General features: G+C 46.2%; 1 protein-coding gene and 1 long non-coding RNA gene across 2 annotated transcripts in view; both read left to right on the top strand.

The window, feature by feature from the left end:
• LOC143697076 (uncharacterized) overlaps positions 1-15,704 on the top strand; it is a 34,883-nt gene extending 19,179 nt beyond the window's left edge. Inside the window, exons 2-9 of the mRNA XM_077194007.1 lie at positions 12,312-12,623; positions 12,794-13,398; positions 13,502-13,583; positions 13,767-13,953; positions 14,160-14,281; positions 14,366-14,594; positions 14,681-14,827; positions 15,029-15,704. Coding sequence (XP_077050122.1) covers positions 12,854-13,398; positions 13,502-13,583; positions 13,767-13,953; positions 14,160-14,281; positions 14,366-14,594; positions 14,681-14,827; positions 15,029-15,285 — 1,569 coding nt within the window. The 5' untranslated portion in view covers positions 12,312-12,623; positions 12,794-12,853 and the 3' untranslated portion in view covers positions 15,286-15,704. The remainder of the gene's footprint in view (positions 1-12,311; positions 12,624-12,793; positions 13,399-13,501; positions 13,584-13,766; positions 13,954-14,159; positions 14,282-14,365; positions 14,595-14,680; positions 14,828-15,028) is intronic.
• LOC143697075 (uncharacterized) lies at positions 641-2,361 on the top strand. Its single transcript, XR_013186169.1, has 3 exons — positions 641-1,280; positions 1,550-1,895; positions 2,125-2,361. It is a non-coding gene; the product is annotated as an uncharacterized LOC143697075 (long non-coding RNA).
• Positions 15,705-21,084: the final 5,380 nt, after the last annotated feature.

The raw sequence follows: 21,084 nt of genomic DNA, 5'->3' as shown, positions 1-21,084 counted from the left end.
CATATATATTCTGATCAATAATTCTCATTTCCTCTTCTATCCCCCCATAGAAACCTAGAAAACAATCTTGAGCATGTGTGTGTCAAAGGGATTCCTTTTGGCAGATCAGATTAAAGTATAGATTTGTTTCTTTATTAGTGTTATCCAGTGTTGAATCACTGCCGTTGACCCTCAATGGCAAGAGCTTATCGAAACACATAAGCCTCTGTGAGTTTGATACATATCAGGTGACAAAAGCCACCGTACCTCAATTCCCCCATGATGCAAAGTCTCAAAGGAATTATAATCTCTTTTAGTTGAACTCTTCAGAATATAAAGTGTTGCTAAACAAGAATAAACACAGGTGTTAAAAATGATGAGATCATGAAGATGGGATTTAGCTGTTGACTTATATGCAGGGTCCAAAATTAACATTCACACCAGATGAAAGTTGACTTTGAAAGTAAATAAATGAAATAAACTATAATAACTATAATATAATAAATTATATAGTGTTATATAATATAATTCATATAAACGTTTCAATAAACTTGAAGGCAACATTATGTGGTTTAAATTTGAGTAAGAATTGTACGCGAGGTAAGCTGATGTAAGTAATGCAAATGTCACAAGGTGACAAATCCAGCGGAACCAATTTCCGCTGGGAGTCTGTTTCCCCCCCGGGACGATTTCACTGACACACCGTGCGGGTTTGCTTGTTGTCAGTTGCCATGACAGTGGCAGCTGATTTAGCTAAGCGGTACCAGGTGCGGGCGTTTGGTGTGGGGATTTGTGATTGGAAAACACAGCCTAGAGAAGCAGTTAAAAGGAAAAGGAAAAGGCATTCGGGTGTGGTACTTCCCCGGGAGAAATCGATTCTTTTGGCAGTGGCTTGGATTTGCTGGGATTTTTGGAGCGGCTGTGAGGATCTGACTGGAAAGGGGTGCAACAGTGGTTGTGGGAGTACAAGCTGGAATGTGAATTGGATGTGAAGTGAGTGGTCTTTGGAGATTGAGTCAAGATTGGAGAATGTCATCACTCGAGAGAGAAAGATAAGCAATGAAACACCGGATCCGTGTGAATGCATGTTGTGTATTGAACTGAATAAGGAATTGTGAAGTGTATTGACCACAAATATAATTACCACCAAAAGTGTGAACTGATTCATCTGTGAAACCCTGATATCTTCTGCTGAGTGTGAAAGTGTTGAAGACGCTGTGTTCCATGCGGTGTGAAGTCCTCTGCATCTCTTCAGCTTCTGAGTATTGATCCAGCGCAACAGTGGAGGGATTGAACAGTGGGTGAGTGCTGGCCTTATTCCACGAAGGTTTGAGAGTGGATTGCGGTGCCCGAATTGAAGTGTCACACAGTATTGGACTTGACGTGAGGTTGCAGTGTGTGGATGTACACATTTACTTAACCGCCAGTACTCTCCAGTCCACGTCCTCGCCCAGTGTTGCGGAGCAAAGCCCTCAGGTTGAATGTGTATGTTCCATTTCGGCAACCAGGTCCTGTGATATGAGAGAGGAGTGTGATTGTCCTGTTTAACTTGTCTTGTCTATTTAAATAGAACATTCTTCTGGCGCCGCCTTCGTGTGTGCTGCCTGTTCGGAGGAGAAACACACCCCAGCCTTAGTGTTGCTGTGGGAACCACCCAGCCCAGCCGTAAGCCTGAGTCTCCATTATACGGAAGGATCATGTTTGCTCTTGTATCAAATGCTCCGTCTATTTAAGATTCTCCTGCCACCGCCTTCGTGTGTGCTGCCTGGTCGGAGGAGGGACACATCCCAGCCTTAGTGCCTGTGTGGAGCAACCCAGCCCAGCCATTCTCCTGCCACCACCTTCGTGGGTGCTGCCTGGTCGGACGAGAGACACATCCCAGCCCTAGTGCCTGTGTGGAGCAACCCAGTCCAGCCGTAAGCCGATTCTCCATTATACGACAGGATCATGTTCGTTCTTGTATCAAAGGCTTTTCTATTTAAATAGAAGATTCGTCTGCCTCTGCCTTCCTGTTTGCTGCCTGTTCAGAGGAGAGGTATATCCCCGCAGCAACGCTGCTTGTTCAGACCCACCCGCTCCAGCTGTAAGTCCTTACTTCACCGAAATAGAATTGAACCTATAAAACTAGTCTCTATCTTGGGTTAGAGGGGACCCTTGTCTCTGGGTGGAGCCGTCAAGGGCGGAAAGGCATCCGGAGGACCTCACACCTGCTGCTCAGTGACGCCACGGAGGAGAGCACCCTACACGGAGAGGATCTGCCTACCCGACTACCTACCTGGCCGGCAGCGAGTCCCCCACCTGGACTCCATCGCCCCCTGTGCCGGACATCTACCGAATAGTTGACGCTTGGGAAAAACTTACCTGCTACCCCCCCTGTCCTGTGGAGAGTCCCCTCCTGGCCCGTGGCCCCGGCCCTGGTTTGCGCGGGTTGCTGCCCACCTGTATTACGCCGAAAAGAGTCTACTTACCACGGTACTCACCTGCACGCCGGACGGGCGTTTAAATCCTTCCTCTGTGGCGGCCAGTAACCCGGGCCCTCGCAGTGAACCCCTCGGCCTCCTCCTCCCTGGAAAGAGAGACGAAGCCCGCGTTAAGACTTTTAATTCTTGCTTTTATTCAATAAAGATTGTTACTTTTAGAAATTCTTCTTGTCTGCCTGGTCTCTGGTACGCTCCTCGAGGTGGTCCTGGGTCTAAGGGGTGGGCGCAGTCTGGCTTGGCCCCCCCGACCTGTGACACAAACATGCTGAAATCATGAACACAGATTTTGAACTGATGCTGAAGTGTTTAATATTTTGCTCAGTGCAGCTGCGGCTCATCTTTAAGGGCAGGTGGCCCCACCAAAATATTAATCCAAACATAGACCTCTATACACTGAATTAATAATAAATTATAAATGTGTTCAGCATGCTGCAACAAATCTGCAGACTATTTTAAGTCTAAATTTTAAAATTTAGCACATGGATTCAGCAGGCATGTATCATGATACTAAGTGGGGCAGCCAGTTTCTGAGCTTTCCCCAGCTACAGCGACCCTTGATTTTACAATGTAAAATGGTGAAAAATAGAACGGCAGTGTGCCCTAATTGAGAGCCATTGGGGCAGATTTCAGACTGCCCTGCTTATTTTCACATTAACTCAGGTGAACATAGGTCCAGACCAATACGATATCAGTCCGCTTCAGCTACTATGTGTTTGTATCAGGTCAGTAACTAGTTGGCATGTTCTTCATCTGTGGAGTAGCATATCAAATTAATCGAAGAATAAATCCTTTAGTTTAAACTTGTTCATATGAAGCCTTTTTGTATACAGCAGTTCTGTTGTTTTTGTTCTGAGAATGGCCCTCCCTTTTTGACCGGGAACACCACAAGTGTGACTCTGTGCCATTTTGTACATAAAAGTTTTTCAAAACGAACTTCCTGGTGAAACATTAAAGTAGACTAGTGTGATCAACAGTGCAGATTTTTTTCATATTTTATTTAATATTTCCAAAATTATTCATAAACAATGCTTTTTTTACTCAAAAAATGAGATGCCTACTCATAGATAAATGAGGCCTATAATTAATTGATAATTAAATGAATCCAATATTGAGTGATGATATAGCATAACGTCTCGGTTACGTATGTAACCCTCGTTCCCTGAGTACAGGGAACGGAGACGTGTCGTCGGGGGAGTTCCCTGACGAATTGAGATAATGCTAGGGAGCGAATTGCCGCCGAGAGAATTAAAAACGAGCCAATGGACATTGGCATGCAAGATTTGCATTCCGCGACCCGCATACTTTGCCTACCTTGCACAATGCTTTTCGCTGAGGAGCCGAACAGTGTCCAGTCCTCCGTGAAGGTACAGCGTCATGGCGAAGGGACGACACGTCTCCGTTCCCTGTACTCAGGGAACGAGAGTTACATATGTAACCGAGACGTTCCCTTTCGTCCTGGGAACTCCGACGTGTCGTCGGGGGAGTTCCCTGACGAATTGGGATCCCTAATAAAGCGCCATGGTGCTGGCCCCTTCCAGTGCCCGGCTAAGCTACCCAGCAGCAGTTTCTTAAAATAAGTTGCGGGATCTAGCACGGGAATCACACTGCTGTTCCGCAAGACCCGCACAGTGGATATTGGATAACACTGGGAAAGCGTAAGTCCAAGAGAGGGGGAACGCTGCGGAAGCCCCAGCCTGACTGAGGAAGGCCAGGAATACACATATGTACTAACCCAATGGGCTAGGGAAACATATGGCAGTCCCTGAGGTGGTCCCAATCCAAGGGAAGTGGGAGCGTACACAACAGGGACGACGAACGAGTCCGTCAAGGGGAAGACACGGCTGAACTGCACTTGGCAGGATGGGTCAAAGTAGAGACCACTGGAGCACCCAGTCTACTAACAACTCCTTACTAGAGGTAGCAGACCTGGCATTGGGCGGTCCGCCACGCCCAGCACCGGAAGGGTGAAGGAGGAACTCACGAGGCTAACCAACGTATGGCGCCAACGGAGCAAAGAACGCACGTATCCGCTGATCGAGGCGGAGTGGCATAGCAAGTCGACACAACCTATTCCCTCGACCCACTGGCCGTAGCCAGAACTCGGGAGGAAACAGGTTCCACACAAAGGCTATAGAACCTAGCGAAAGTGTTCGATGTCGCCCAGCCCGCAGCTCTACAAATGTCTGTCAGCGAGGCGCCTTGAGCCAAAGCCCAGGAAGCGGCACCACCTCTAGTAGATTGAGCGCGCAACCTGGGAGGACAAGGCTCACACAGAGACTCATATGCTCGGGTGATAGCATCCACTAACCAGTGGGCTAACCTCTGCTTGGAGACGACCTTCCCCTTCTGCTGGCCTCCGTAACAGACAAAGAGCTGATCTGAGGTTCTGAAGCTTTGCGTTCTGTCAATATAAACCCACAGGGCACGGACGGGGCAGAGAAAAGCCAGGGCTGGGTCTGCCTCCTGCTGGGGCAGCGCTTGCAGGTTCACTACCTGGTCCACCAAGGGAGTGGTAGGAACCTTGGGCACATATCCGAGCCGGGGTCTCAATACAACATGAGAAAGGCCCGGCCCGAACTCTAGGCACGATTCGTCAACCGAAAAAGCCTGCAGATCCCCGACCCTCTGGAAGGAGGCTAATGCTAACAGGAGCGCTGTCTTAATGGACAGGATATTAGGCTCTACTGTCAGCAAAGGCTAAAAAAGGGAGGACTTTGAAGAGCTCTAAGTACCAGAGCAAGGTCCCAAGAGGGTACAGAGTGCAAAACACGAGGTGGATTTAACCTCCTGGCACCCTTAAGGAATCTGATGACCAGTTTGTGCTTCCCCAAGGACTTAACTTCTACTGCATCGTGATGCGCGGCTATTGCAGGGACATACACTTTGAGGGTGGAGGGAGACAGCCTTCGCTCCAACCCATCTTGCAGGAAGGAAAGCACGACTCCGATCGGGCAAGTTCGGGGGTCCTCCTGACGGGAGGAACAAAAATCGACGAACAGGTTCCACTTCCACGAATAGAGGCGCCTCGTAGAGGGGGCTCTAGCGGAAGTGATGGTGTTTAGCACTGCCTGTGGTAGACCACCTAGAACCTCCGCGTCCCGTCCAGGGACCAGACATGGAGTTTCCAGAGGTCTGGACGCGGGTGCCATAGAGTGCCCCGTCTCTGACAAAGAAGGTCCTTCCTCAGATGAATCGGCCAAGGAGGGGCTGTCGCGAGGAGCATGAGTTCCGTGAACCGATCAGCTGGACCGACTGGGGATGGAGTCGCCATTCTCCTGGCAGGGGAGGCAGCCGTGAGAGCTCGTCTGCCACACGGTTGAGCTCCCCTGGAACGTGAACGGCACAAAGCGATTTCAGATGCTTCTGACTCCAAAGGAGGAGGTGGGAGGCGAGTAGCGACATATGACGGGAGCGTATACCACCTTGATGGTTGATGTACGCAACGGTCGCAGTGCTATCCGTACGGACCAGTACATGCTTGTGTCTGAGAACCCCTTTGAGGCGACGCAAGGCTAAGCGTATTGCTTGCAACTCTAGGCAGTTTGTGCCAATGCAGTTGAGGCCCCGTCCACAGACCTGAAACTGAATGCCCGTTGTACGTGGCCCCCCACCCCAGTGGCAGAGGCATCTGTGAAAACCACAGCATGCCTGGAAACCTGGACTAAGGGCACTCCGGCCCGTAGAAACGCAGGATCCGACCACGGGGAGAAGGTTTGGCGACAGTGCGGGGTCACTTTGACCCGGAACGTGCCACTGTGCCACGCCCACCTCGGGACTCGATCGTGAAGCCAGCGCTGAAGCGGTCTCATATGTAACAGGCCGAGCGGCGTTACTGCGGCTCCCATATGCCCCAGGAGCCTCTGAAATTGTTTCAGTGGGACCGCGGTCCTGTCTCGAAAAGACGTGAGGCAGGTGAGCACTGACTGGATGCGTTCCTCCGTGAGGCGTGCAGTCCGGGCGACTGAGTCCAGTTCCATATCGAGATAAGAGATCCTCTGCACAGGGCAAAGTTTGCTCTTGTCCCAGTTGACCTGAAGCCCCAACCGCCACCATGTCCCTGTGATCGCACAACACATCTCGCGAGTGAGCTAAAATGAGCCAGTCGTCGAGGTAGTTGAGAATGCGAACGCCTTGTTCTCTCATGGGAACAATGGCCGCCTTCGCGACTTTCGTGAAGACGCGGGGTGACAGGGCCAGCCCGAAGGGTAGGACTTTGTACTGATATGCCCGACCCTCGAAAGCAAACCGAAGAAACGGTCTGTGTCGAGGGAGAATCGAGACGTGAAAGTACACGTCCTTCAGGTCGATTGCTGCAAACCAATCCTGGGGACGGATGCATTCGAAAATGCGCTTCTGCGTGAGCATCTTAAACGGGAGTTTGTGCAGGGCCCGATTCAAGACTCGCAGGTCCAGGATTGGCCGTAACCCACCGCCTTTCTTGGGTACAATGAAGTAGGGGGTGTAAAACCCGGACCTCATCTCAGCAGGAGGGACCGGCTCGATCGCGTCCTTCGCCAGCAGGACATCGATCTCTTTCCGCAAGACAGGGGCGGCCACTGACCACACACGGGTAAAGTCGACGCCCCTGAACTTGGGAGGCCGGCGTGCAAACTGAATTGCATAGCCGAACAGAATGGTGCGGATGAGCCATCGGGACGGACCCGGAAGCGCTCGCCAGGCTTCCAGATACTGTCCCAACAAACCCACCTGGACCACCCGCGTACCCGCGGAGGGGCAGCGAAGTGGAAGACAGGGATCCGGCTCTGGTGTCGTCTCTGAATGTCTAGCGACCGAGAGCGGGGTCTGGGTGTGCTTGACACCAACCTGCTTCCACCGAAGGACAGACGGCAGAGAAGGCTCGTGGGAATTCTGCTGCGGAGTGCCCGGTGGCAAGGGGAGGGGGAGAGACGAGGAACGAGGCCCTGCCTCCTCGTGTGCTGGTCTCTGCGCCTCCGGGTCCAGCCGCAGAGTGAGTCACTGCTATCCGCAAACTGGGAAGAGGGGAACGGGGGTGTAACCGCTCGGGGGCCTCTTGGATGGGGGAGACTGTGTGCCTTCCAGTCTCGGCCGTGAATGACCTGGAGGAGGAAGAAGAAACTGCTCTTTCTTTGAAAATGTGGGTACCGCTGACCGAGTGGCCAGCGGTGGAACAGAAACAAAACTGAAACAAAGATTTTCCACCCGGCCCTCCCCCGGGGGAAGGAGGCGTGCAGGGGCACCCTCCCGGAGAGCAGCATCCAGATCCCCGACCAGGTCGCCCGTCTCAGGGACGCTTCCCGCCCTTCCTTTTACGGGAAGGGGTGGGAGGCGTCTGAGCGGGCTTGGCCGCCCTCTTACGACCCGCCCTCCGCCCTCCAAGGGTAGACTGCTGCCCTGAAGGAGGAGCGGCCGCAGGAGGGCAAACTCGGCGACGAGCAGCCAGATGCTCTACGGCCAAAGAGGACGGACCAGAAGCAGTCCGCCTCCTGTGCAGGTCGTGCCGTATCGCCTCCGACTGCTTCTGGGCGGTGGAGAACTATTGGGCAAAGCTCTCCACCGCGTCGCTGAAGAGGCCCCCTTGGGATATGGGGAAGTTGAGAAGTTTGTTCTTCTCCGCTTCCCGCATATCCCCAAGGGTGAGCCACAGGTGGCGCTCCTGGACCATCAAGGTGGACATCGCTCGACCCAGGGAACATGCGGTGACTTTCCTGCAGCAATCCCGGGTCGAGACCATCGAGACCACCCACCTGCATGTCATGGAGTGCCTTGGCCAGGTGGACCTGCAGCAGCGCAATGGAATGCAGGGCGGAAGCGGCATCTCCACACGCCATGTAGGCATCCCTGGTCAGACCAGAGGAAAACCTACAGGCACGGGAGGGGAGTGAAGGGGCACCCCACCAGGAGGAAGCGGTCTTAGGACACAATTGCATCGCAACCGACCGCTCCACTGGGGGGATTCCCTCGTACCCGTGCGCCGCTCCGCCGTCAAGAGTGGTGAGGAAGGAGGAGCGAGGTTGCCTACGCCTGATCGCGAGGGGGGCCAGCCAAGACTTCCTCAGCTCCTCATGCACTTCAGGGAAGAATGGTACTGGACCAGGCCGCGGGGCAACAGCACGGCCCGCTCCGAGACACCAATCATCCAGCCACGAAGGTTCGCGACCCGGTGGAAGGTTCCAGACGAGCCCGACATTCGCCGCTGCCCTTTCAATCATAGCGGCCATTTCCGGATCCGGCTCAGCTGCAGCCACTACACCCGAAGGGGGTAGACCCGCTGAGTCATCACCAGAAGATGACCGCTCTTCCTCCAATGCCGCGATCGACATCTGATCCTCAGGCGGTGCCCCAAAGGAGACAAACGGAACCGCACGAGGCGGTCCTGAAAGCTCCCCCGGGACAACCAATGGCAACGAGCTACTAGAGGCGTGAGAAGCCTGTGAGGATCTCTCACCAGACGGGACGTTCTGCACGGTAACCCTCATCCGCTCACCAACAGGAATCACCAAAGTAGCCGTCTGCCGAAATGAACCGGCAGATTAACTAGATCGGGGATTCTCTGAAGGGAATCCCCCATGTTTCAGGGATTACCTCTGGTAATGGAGAAAGAGGTAAAGGCCCTGTTAGCAAAGAAAGCTATAGAGCAGGTGTACTCACTCAACATTGCGTCGGGTCTTTACAGGCGTTATCTCATTGTTCCAAAAAATGATGGAGAACTGCGTCACATACTACATACATACACATACGAAAACGAGATCATATCACTCCAATTCTTCGTTCTTTGCACTGGCTACCAGTCCGATTTAGAATCGATTTCAAAATTTTATTATTTGTCTATAAATCGATTTGCAACCAGGCCCCCAAATACCTCTCGGATTTAATTACTACTCATAATCCATCCAGATCACTCAGATCAAGAGACCAACATCTCTTGGCTGTCCCACGATCCCGTTTAAAACATAGAGGAGATCGTACTTTTGCAGTAGCCGGCCCCAAGGTGTGGAACATTCTACCATTATATATAAAATCAGCTTCCACAGTAGCTGAATTCAAATCACTGCTGAAAACTCACCTTTTCTCCAGTGCGTTCAGTGTACCATAACTTGTATGCTTCTTGATTAATTACTTTTATTTATTTTGTTTATTTGTATTTGTTACTTTGTCTTGTCTAGTTCATACTCTACTGTACAGCACTTTGGCCAACCAAGGTTGATTTTAAATGTGCCTTATAAATAAAAATGATTTGATTTGATTTGATACTAGATATTCGTCTGTTGGAGTGTTCGGTGCTGGAACTCAAGTCCAAGATGCTGACACTCAAACAGATGGTGACTCAAATCATATCTGAGGAATTGTTTGTCACGATAGATCTGAAAGATGTATGCTTCCATATCTCCACCCTCCCTCAGCACAGGAGATTCCTGAGGTTTTCTTTCGGGGGCAAAGAACACCAGAATCAGGCACTTTCTTTCGGTCTAGCTCTACATTCATGAAGTGCGTAGATGCAGCTCTGGCCCCGCTCAGGCTGCAGTGCATACGCATTCTGAATTGCATAGATCAGGGGTACCCAAACTTTTCAGACCGCGACCCCCAATATTAGACTGCTGGCGACCAGCGACCCCCCCTCCCCCCTCCTTTCTCCTCTCTGTGTTTCCCTCCGACAGCTTCTGAGGATTTGCGATTTGGTTAGCCTACATACTGACAGAGCTAAAACAAAAAGGAACACAATCTCTAAGCCAGGCTATTTTATTAACAAATTATGGACAAAAACAAATACATCCATAACTGTGAAATGCTTACAGACAGAATACGAAAACAAGCTGCCTATAACACGCATACAACAATAACTTTGTATTCAGAAAAAACGCCTAATGTGATGGATGGGCGCTGTGCGCGGAGCGAAGCAGGTCCACTCTAGGTTCAATTTTGGAGATCGCCACCCGCAGATCATCTTCCATGTTAAGCCGTGACCTGTGTTTATTCTTAATGTAAGTCAGCGCGGAGAATGTCTTTTCGCATAAATACGTTGAGCCAAATTGCATGAGTACATCCAACGCGGCTTTCGACAACTGTGGATATTCCAGCGCGACAGAAACCCAGAACTCATCCAGCGTCTTGCCGTCAAATGCCGTCCTCAGGGTTCGATCGGTTGAAAGTTCTATCAGTGCATCTTCCATATCTGACGCCAGATGATTTGCCGTGGTTACATTAAATGGTGACCTTATCCAGTCATATTGGTCGGGAGCATCTCCTTCAGGGAAATACTTATGAAAGTGATCCAAAAGGGACTGAAGGTGAGCCGTAATAGACGCCTTGATGCTGTTAACACTGAGTGCATTTTCCTCCATGAATTCTTCCAGTTCAGAAAACATGTCTATGCGTCCCATTTCCACTATCTCTCTGCAACGCACCAGCTTTCTCGTAAATGCCTGCACTTTATCATTAAGGTACAAGATGTTTTTGTTTTCACCTTGCAGGGACACATTTAGTCCGTTGAGTTTTTCAAAAATACATGACAAATATGCCAGTCTTGTCACCCAGTCAGCATTAGACAGATGCTCAGCAAGTGGGCATCTTTGGTCTGTGAGGAAAATGCTTACCTCATCCCGCAGCTCGTACAGGCGTCTCAGCACATTTCCTCGCGACAGCCACCTGACTTCTTTGTGTAAGAGCAGGCCTTTGTGCTCTGATCCCATTTCATTACAGGGAGTGGAAAACAGTTGTGTGTTCAGTGGACGTGATTTTATGTAATTAACAATCTTCACAGCAGTGTCAAGAACATGTTTAAAGGGTTAGTTCACCCAAAAATGAAAATTAAGTCATTAATTACTCACCCCCATGCTGTACGAACCCCGTAAGACCTTCGTTCATCTTCGGAACACAAATTAAGATATTTTTGATTAAATCTGAGAGCTGGATCACTGCTACATAGGCTGCCAGAGGGAATGAAACTTGACGGCCCAGAAAGTCATTAAAGAAAATGTTTAAATATTCCATGTGCCTACAGTGGCTCAACTATAAGTTTATCAAGCGACGAGACTACTTTTTGTGCGAAAAAAAAACATAAATAACGACTTTATTCGACTATTCCATCACTTCCTTGTGGGCCTGAGACGAGAGTTGAAGAGATTTCCAGAACGCATGCGCGAGAACTGAGATGAGGACGTTCTTCTTCTACTACTTCTTGTTACCGGCTGCTCACCGCTTAGGAGTATTACCGCCACCTACCGTATACGATGACGTGTTGGAAGCGCAAAACTTTCTGTTTACAAGCAGAGGAAGACGCGCGCTGTACATACGCTTTTCAATTAGACACTTAATGTGCTGTAGGTCTCGCTATATTATATACAATGGTTAAAAAGTGTGCATTTCCAGGATGTCCGAATCGTGAGGAACCAACCAGAGAACGTAAAAGTGCTTCAATGTTGCAAAATGAACGGCTTACCCTTTTCACTTTCCCATTTAATGATCTTGAGCGAATGAAGCTATGGCTGCTGGCTGTTCAGCGGGATGTTAATTTACCACTGAAAGTCGTCAAACAAATGAGGTTGTGCAGTGAACATTTTACACCTGACGACTTCAAGCCAGTTGAAAAAAACAGTCGACGATTACTGAAATCAACTGCTGTGCCAAACTTGGTTATACTGAACAACAATGTAAGTGTAAGCGGCATGTGGTGTTTGTTAAAATAACAATAACTTAACTTTATATTAGTTATGTTAATTTTGTTTACCCGTATGTATATGTATATATATATATATATATATATATATATATATATATATATATATATATATATGTGTATATATAATAAATTGCACATGGTACAAAATTATTACATCCGAGTTACAACAGTGAATTATTATTTATTTTTTTTAGACTAAAGAACCATCTCAGCTCAGTCAGGACCCCGATTCACCAGATCCAGTCCCTACCAGTTTTCTCCCACAAACTGATCTAAGTGAAAACACTGTAACAGAGGAAATATTCTCGGCTTCATATTTAAATGCTGTTCCCCAGTCAACCCCAGTTAAACAACATAGAATCCGTAGTTCTAAGCAAGAACCGGACTATACCTTGCCGTCAAGTCTTCTTTTGGTTTTATCAAGTCCAGCTACAGCTGTAAAGTCTTCAAAGCCATCAACATCAGGGACGTACAACGCCTTCCCTGCAGCAAAGTCCGATCAATTCGTGAGTTAACTTTATAATGAAAATGTTACTATTCAGATTTTTTTTAATAAAAATATCATACATTTTAAGATTTTTTTAAAAATGTTATATCTTTATTTACTATTTTGTGGTTGTTCATTTTAATTATTTTCAAACACAAATGTAAATCATATATTTTTTTTTCCATTTAGTGTGAAAAAACAGACGCTGAAAATGACAACCTATCTGAATGTCTTAGTCTTGATGTCAGCATGCTTTCCCTGAATCCTCCGACAGAAAAGAAAGACACAAGTTTTGTTCCTACAAGTTCCACCTCAACATCTACTCCGACTACAGAGGATGATGAGGAAAATAGATTAAAAGATCGCAAATGGATTGTGAATGAGTCGAGTTTGATGGAGCTGTTTAATAGATGCCATTATTGTGGAGCATCAGTAATTGAGACCCAAAAAACAACTTGTGGTAGCCTAATACGTGTTAAATGGGAATGTTGTAATGGTCATCATGGAAAATGGGATTCATGTGATGATATTCGAGGAATGCCAGCTAACAACCTTCTTGTGGCAGCGTGTACACTGTTCACTGGGGCAACATATGTGGACATTGATGATTGGGCTACATTGCTCAACCTACAATTACCAAAGAAAACAACCTTCTACGCTATCCAGTCCTCATATCTAATCCCTGTTATAGATGTTATGTACAAAGAACAACAGGAGAATATTTTGGAAGGCTTGCGGATGCAGAACATACTGCAAAAAGTTGTGCATTTGTCTGGGGATGGGAGAAATGACAGGTAAGTGTAAATCATAACTATTTGTATAAGTGAAACAAATTGTAAAATATTTTCTTTTTAAATGGTGATAACTATTCTATCACCATTGATGTTATTTTTACAGCCCTGGATTCTCAGCAAAGTACTGTACATACAGTTTAATGGACGATTCAACCAATCAGGTAGTCCACTACGAGTTGGTGCAGGTCAGTGTACATGCAATTATTTCTAACTATTCATCTACATGGATATTTGACCTTTTAATTCATTAATTCAATTCAAGTATGCGTAGTCTTTATTTTAATTTTTTATGATTAAAAGGTAATAAGGTTATTGCAGTAATAACAATTGTTTTTATAATTATATACATATAAACAAATAAAATGTAGGTTACAGAAGCATCAAGCTCAGTTGGCATGGAGCCTGTGGGCTTTAAGAGAGGTCTAAACTCTCTTTTGGAAATGGGAATGGACATTGAAGTGATGACTACGGACAGATCCCCATCTATAAGAAAGATTATGAGGGTTGATTATCCACAAATTCATCACGAGTTTGACATCTGGCATGTAGTGAAGGGTATGTACATGTTTTCTTAATTGTTTATAGGTTTGTTTACATATAATGTAATTTTTGTTCGATAATCTCTAAATTAGTACATAAAAAAGCTTTGAAATAACATGCATTTTAACAATAACATAAAATATAACAAATATTTGTATGCACTAGGGTTACCACAAAACATAACAAATTGTTGAATAGATAACTGTCGTAATGTTTTTCAGGTTTCTTCAAAAAATTACTGTCAGTTTCCAAAAAAAAAGAAAATATTTACCTTCAGCCATGGATTAAAAGCATATGTAACCATTTGTGGTATGCCTGTGCGTCCTGCAGCGGCGACCCCGATGTATGTTATCAATTTTTTTTTTTTGGAAGAATCTTATATCGGCAAACACATTACAAAAATTACATTGTAAATTATTTTGAACAGGTGTTGATAGAAAAGTGGAAATCCCTTCTCCATCACCTTTGCGGTGAACACCAGTGGGAAGAAAATGGACGGCAACAACGATGTGCCCACGATGACCTCACTCCTGACCAGCAAAAAAGGAAACGATGGCTACGTATAGAGTCTCCTGCCTTTCACACACTAACATCTCTTGTTTTACACCAAAATCTCTTGAAGGACATGAGGCAAATGGCCTTATTCAAGCACACTGGTAAGTTACTGCTAAACAAATATGTATTCAATTTCACAAGTAAATGGAAACACTATAAATTTTAGCCATTTTTTTTTCTCTCTTAGGCAGTCTTGAGGTTTACCATTCAGTTCTTCTGAAATACTGTAGAAAGAACCTGCATTTCCACTACTCCTCGATGACAGCACGTTCTCAACTTGCTGTCATGGATCACAATGAAAATGTAAACCGTCAACAGGCCACAACCAGATCAGGCAAGTAGTTAGCTTCTCAAAAGTGGGGTGTTTACAACACTAAATGCACAGTTGAATTGTGTGTGTATATATATATATATATATATATATATATATATATATATATATATATATAAACACACACTAAGAGAAAAATGAACTGGGTAAGTTAATTATTCTATAAAATAATAGCATTTAACTATATACATTTCTATTTTATAGGTATTCCTCGATACAACGTTGTTTTTCCCAAGCAAAATAAAGAGTGGTTGGCCAGGAAAATTTATGAACCAACTTCACAAAAATTCAGGGATGAACTTCTTCAAAAGGTACTGGACCGGCGCAATGACCCTACTGTACTTTTCAAGGACCCAACCTCTCAAGTTTCTTTGCCCGTTTTACCGTGCAATATCGCAACAAAACAGAAACCGGAAAAGGAAGCTGTTATTGCAAAACATGCGTCAAGGTTTAGCAATTAAACGACAGTCAGTGTCATACTGTAATAGTTGTATTACACTTGAACGTGTTGCTTCATTTTTCTTTTTGTAAAATGCTACCTCGTGTTGCTTGATTTTTCTTTTGGTAAAATGCTACCTCAACATGTTTTTTTAAGTAATCGTTTTTATTTTGGTTAGAACAAATGTTTGATGTGTAAAACATCTCAGAATAACAAAGTGATTATCTATTGCAGTGATAACAAAACATATAGAAGCTACTTCATATGGTAAAACAATCTAATCAACATTTCAAAAAAACATATTTGGTAAACTGTAATTGACAAACAAAAGCCAATTTTTTAATGTAAATTTTTATTTAAATAGAGATGTATAGCAGCAATACCCTCTCGAGTTAGTTAAACATATTTAAAATAATATTGAAAAATAAAACAGATTTAAAATATGTCTATTGTGGTGTTTTTTTTTTTTTAAATTGGCATGAAAGCTTCTTCTGCTTCCTTGAAACCAACATATACTCCTGATGATGATGGATATCTTTCCCGTATGGCTTGCACAACACATGACGGCAGAGCTTTTCTGTTGTGTCTTCCAAGTTTTTGACCTTTCAGTATCCACTCTAGAACAACCCGGTACGCCACCAGTCTGCATTGACTGAAAACAGAAAATGAATCATAATCACAAAAAATATTTATTGCCAAGTGTGTCTCTCTCTCTCTCTCTCTCTCTCTCTCTCTCTCTCTCTCTCTCTCTCTCTCTCTCTCTCTCTCACACACACACTAAAACACGCACAGCATAGTAAAACATGCATTGTAGAAAGCTATGCATCACGTGTATTAACTCTAGTTTAAACAAACCTACTTACTCTACAGATAGTGTGCCACCTGGTCCTTCTGGTCTCGGACGTCGCTTCCAGTTCACTTTAGGCAAATAAAAAAAACTTCTAAAACACTGCGACTTAGCAGGGGCGGAAAACCGGGATCCTCTGTTATACAGCTAGATACACTTGTCCCATTGTCTGCGTCTTCCAGATTTTCCAGTTGTGGCATTACAATGTCCCAATCGATACAGCACATGCTCTCCTGTTCGGTAGGCATCGCTTGGCACTGATGGCATTTACACCACCAGCTCTCCAATGCTCTCGGTCTTGCAAGAGCTTGGGACTGCGGTTGTGTTGCAGCCTCTTCCATCTCTTGCAGTTCAGTGTCAGTGTATTCTGGTTCGAATAGGTACGGTTGGTTAAAAAAATGTAAGTCTTCATCTACGTCGAAATCAGCAGACATATTTACGAATTGTAAAGCGTATGTACAGCGCGCGTCTTCCTCTGCTTGTAAACAGAAAGTTTTGCGCTTCCAACACGTCATCGTATACGGTAGGTGGCGGTAATACTCCTAAGCGGTGAGCAGCCGGTAACAAGAAGTAGTAGAAGAAGAAAGTCCTCATCTCAGTTCTCGCGCATGCGTTCTGGAAATCTCTTCAACTCTCGTCTCAGGCCCACAAGGAAGTAATGGAATAGTCGAATAAAGTCGTTATTTATGTTTTTTTTTCGCACAAAAAGTAGTCTCGTCGCTTGATAAACTTATAGTTGAGCCACTGTAGGCACATGGAATATTTAAACATTTTCTTTAATGACTTTCTGGGCCGTCAAGTTTCATTCCCTCTGGCAGCCTATGTAGCAGTGATCCAGCTCTCAGATTTAATCAAAAATATCTTAATTTGTGTTCCGAAGATGAACGAAGGTCTTACGGGGTTGGTACAGCATGGGGGTGAGAAATTAATGACTTAATTTTCATTTTTGGGTGAACTAACCCTTTAAACTCCGCATTCAGGGTTTTGCACGCGAGGGATTCTCTGTGTATGATGCAGTGCGTGAAATTGAGGTGAGGTGCAACTTGGAGGACTCGTGCCTTTAGTCCTTTATTTTTTCCCAGCATTGTCCCAGCTCCGTCTGTGCACACTGATATGCACTCACCCCAAGATAGTCCTTCATCTTTAAGTTTGCTGTCCAGCTTATTGAAAATGTCCTCGCCCGTGCATGTTCCCTCCAGTTGCGTACAAAATAACATTTCCTCATTTAGTTTCCCCTCAAAAATATATCTGACAAATAAAAGGAGTTGAGCGGTGCTGGACACGTCTGTGGATTCATCCAGTTGTAAGGCGTACCTCCCACTCTTCTTCACTCTGTCAATCAGTTGACACTTGATATCCTGAGCCATGTCTGTAATGCGGAGGGATACAGTCCCATCAGAGAGCGGCACTTGTTCCAGCTCAGTGGCCAGTTTATCTCCATGCATGATGCGACTCATAACTATTGCTGCTGGTTTGATTAAAGTTTCTCCAATGGTGTGTGGCTTTTTGGTCTGTGCAATTAAATATGCCACTTCATATGAAGCCTTCTGAGCTTTAGTGGGGATAGCGGTTTGTTTAAAAATTACTTTTTTTTGTCCCTGCAACTCTTTCTCCTTCTGCGAAAAAAAGTCAGTGGGTTTATCTGTGAGGCTGGGGTGTTTGGTGTTCAGGTGTCTTTGCATTTTCACGGGCTTCAGACTCTCATGTGCGAGGACTTCGGAGCACACAACTCATTGAGGGTGTTGTACCTGATTTATAACAATGCACGTGAAACCATAGTTTATCTATTCCTCTCTGTATTTTCTGGCTTTCGAGGAGGGATGCTCCGCTTGCGGGGCACGGGTTTGGCGGGCTGCCCTTCCAGAGGTGGAGGGTAGTCCTGGCGGCTCATCCTCTTCTCTGCCCTCTGTATTTTCTGGTGATCCCGCTCTCTCATCAGCAGGCATCTCTGCTCCCTTCTCGTTCTCTTTTGATGATAATAACCACCGTTTCATTTTTTATCAAGTTTGGATCTCAAAATAGACCGGTCGCTGTTTAGCAAAACACCAAATGTGCATCTAGCTAGCTAGCGCATGTTGTTGTGCTGTAAATTGTGATTGACACGTCACACTGTCATAATTAATGGGAGCAAACAAAGTTTTATTTCCAGTTTATTTAAATGATCCTAAATTTATACTAGCATCATTACAACCTTTTTTAACATAAAAAATTGTTTACGTTTCTGTAAATCATCTCGCGACCCCCCGCTCCCCACTCCGCGACCCCCCCCACTTTGGGAACTACTGGCATAGATGACTGACTGATTCTAGAGGAATCAGAACAATTAGCGGTTCGGCATCGAGATGTCGTCCTCGCTTATATGCGAAGGTTGGGGTTGAGGCTCAATCCCAAGAAGATTGTGCTTTCTCCAGTACAGAGGACCACTTTTCTTGGAGTGGTCTGGGACTCAGTCACGATGCAAGCCGTTCTGTCAGCCGCTCATGTAGCTGTTATCCTTACTGCCACAAAAGAGCTAAAGCTAAGCCAGTCACACACTGTGAAACAGTACGAGGGACTGTTAGGCCTCAGGGCAGCAGCGTCCAATGTGATACCCTTTGGCCTGCTGTACGTGAGACCTTTGCAGTGGTGGCTCAGGACCAGAGGGTTCTCCCTAAGGGGAAACCCACTCCGTACGATCAAGATCACGCGTCAGTATCCCCGCGCCTTGGTTATATGGAGGAAACACTGGTTCTTGTCCCAGGTTCCGGTGTTGGGAGCTCTCTGCCATCGAGTTGCTATCTCGACAGATGCTTCCCTCACCAGCTGGGGAGCGGTATTGGAAGGCCGCTCAGCTCAGGGCTTGTGGTGGAGTCATCATCTCTCTTGGCACATGAATTGCCTACAGATGATGGTCGTCTTCAATGCGTTGAGACATCTCCTCCCAGACCTAAGGGGCCATCATGTGTTGCTCTGTGACAGTGACTGTTAGGCCTCAGGGCAGCAGCATCCAGTGTGATACCCTTTGACCTGCTGTACGTGAGACCTTTACAGTGGTGGCTCAGGGCCAGAGGCTTCTCCCCCAGGGGAAACCCACTCCGTACAATCAAGATCACGCGGCAGTATCCCCACACCTTGGTTATATGGAGGAAACTCTGGTTCTTGTCCCACAGACAACATGTTGGTGTCCTCTGGCCAACCATTTGGTGGTCAGGGCTCATTCTACTAGGAGTATCGCTTCTAAGCTTTATTATCTTGAGTTTCTCTCCAGACATTTGTGATGCGGCGGGCTGGTCCTCACCACTCACATTCGTCAGATTTTTAGCCTGCACCTGACACTGCCCCACGGTCTCAGGTGCTTAATGCTCAGTGGAGTTATGACAACAGGCTGACACTCAGGCATTTGAAAGCGAACGAGACGATGCGTTGCCCTGCCATGCTTCCTGCATCCCTGTGATCGACTTGCTTCGGCAATTTTCGAAGCTAATGCCGGTTTCACCGGATGTGCTCTTATCTCTTCCTGTCCCCTTCAACTTGCTGTCATGACGCCCATGGAGGAACGCATAACCTATCTTAAGGAAAATAATTTGTGTTTTAGATGTTGTGCATCAACCTCTCACTTAGCCAGAGACTGCAGAATGCCACTGAAATGCAGAGAATGTGAATTCCACTCCACAGCTATGCATCCAGGTCCGGCTCCTTGGACCTCAAACTCAGCAGAACAAGAGCGCACAGAACATGAAATCGAAAGGGAAGAGAACCTCAGTGACTCAGCTGCTGTAAGTTCCCAATGCACAGAGGTATGTGGTACTAACCATTCAGCTCGTTCTTGTTCGAAAATATGCTTAGTGAAGGTGTATAAGAAAGGACAATCAGAGCATGCAGTCAACATCTATGCAATCCTTGATGACCAAAGTAATCGCTCCTTGGCTTGTTCAGAATTGTTTGACTTGTTTGACGTTCAAAGTAGCCCACGTCCTTACTCACTCAGAACCTGTGCAGGTGTCATGGAGATGATGGGCACGAAAGCATATGGATTCCAGATAGAAGCATTTAGCGGAGGTGTGAGCATTGATCTTCCTCCACTTATCGAATGCAATGAAATCCTTGACAACAGGTCAGAAATTCCAATCCCAGAGATAGCACTTTGTCATATTCACTTGAAATCTATTGCAAGATTCATACCGAAACTAGATTCAAATGCCCAAATCCTGCTTTTGTTGCGGAGAGATCTTATTAGAGTACATAAGGTCTGGCAGCAAATCAACGGTCTGCATAATTCTCCCTTCGCCCAAAGACTTGATCTAGGCTGGGTCCTGATCGGCGAAGTCTGCCTCGGTAATGCTCATAAGCCGAATGTAAGCAGCATTAGGACGAATGGGCTAGAAAATGGCAGACCTTCCTTCCTTACTCCTTGTGCAAGTCACATATCTTTGAAAGAGAGGACAAATAATGGCGGGGAGTCCAACCAACATAATCGTCTAAATGCAGTTACAAAGGTCCATAAGATATCTAATGACATTGGTCACTCAGTTTTTGAGAGAACTAAAGATGACAACAAGTGTGCTCTTTCATTTGAAGATCAAGCCTTTCTAAAGATCATGGAGAGGGACTTTCACAAAGATGATAAAAAACTTCTGGGTCGCTCCTCTGCCCTTAAAATCACCCGACCACTTCTCCCTAACAATCGAGATCAAGCACTCTCTCGACATCTCTCCTTGAAACGCACTCTAGACAAAAAAACGGTTGTTAGAGAAAACTTTCAAGAATTCATGGGAAAGATGTTAGAAAACAAGCACGCCGAACTAGCTCCTCCACTCGAAGAGAATGAGGAATCCTGGTATCTACCAACCTTTGGAGTCTATCATCCACGAAAACCCGACCAGATAAGGGTAGTCTTCGATTCCAGTGCACAGTACCATGGTATCTCTTTGAACAGCATTCTTCTCACAGGACCAGACATGAACAATTCCCTCCTTGGAGTGTTGTTGCGCTTCC

The sequence above is a fragment of the Siphateles boraxobius genome, unplaced genomic scaffold (assembly GCF_051911475.1).
Source record: "Siphateles boraxobius isolate OS27281-9 unplaced genomic scaffold, OSU_SipBor_1 31, whole genome shotgun sequence".
In the NCBI taxonomy this organism is placed as follows: Eukaryota; Metazoa; Chordata; class Actinopteri; order Cypriniformes; family Leuciscidae; genus Siphateles; species Siphateles boraxobius.
This window is presented reverse-complemented; position numbering and strand designations above follow the sequence as displayed.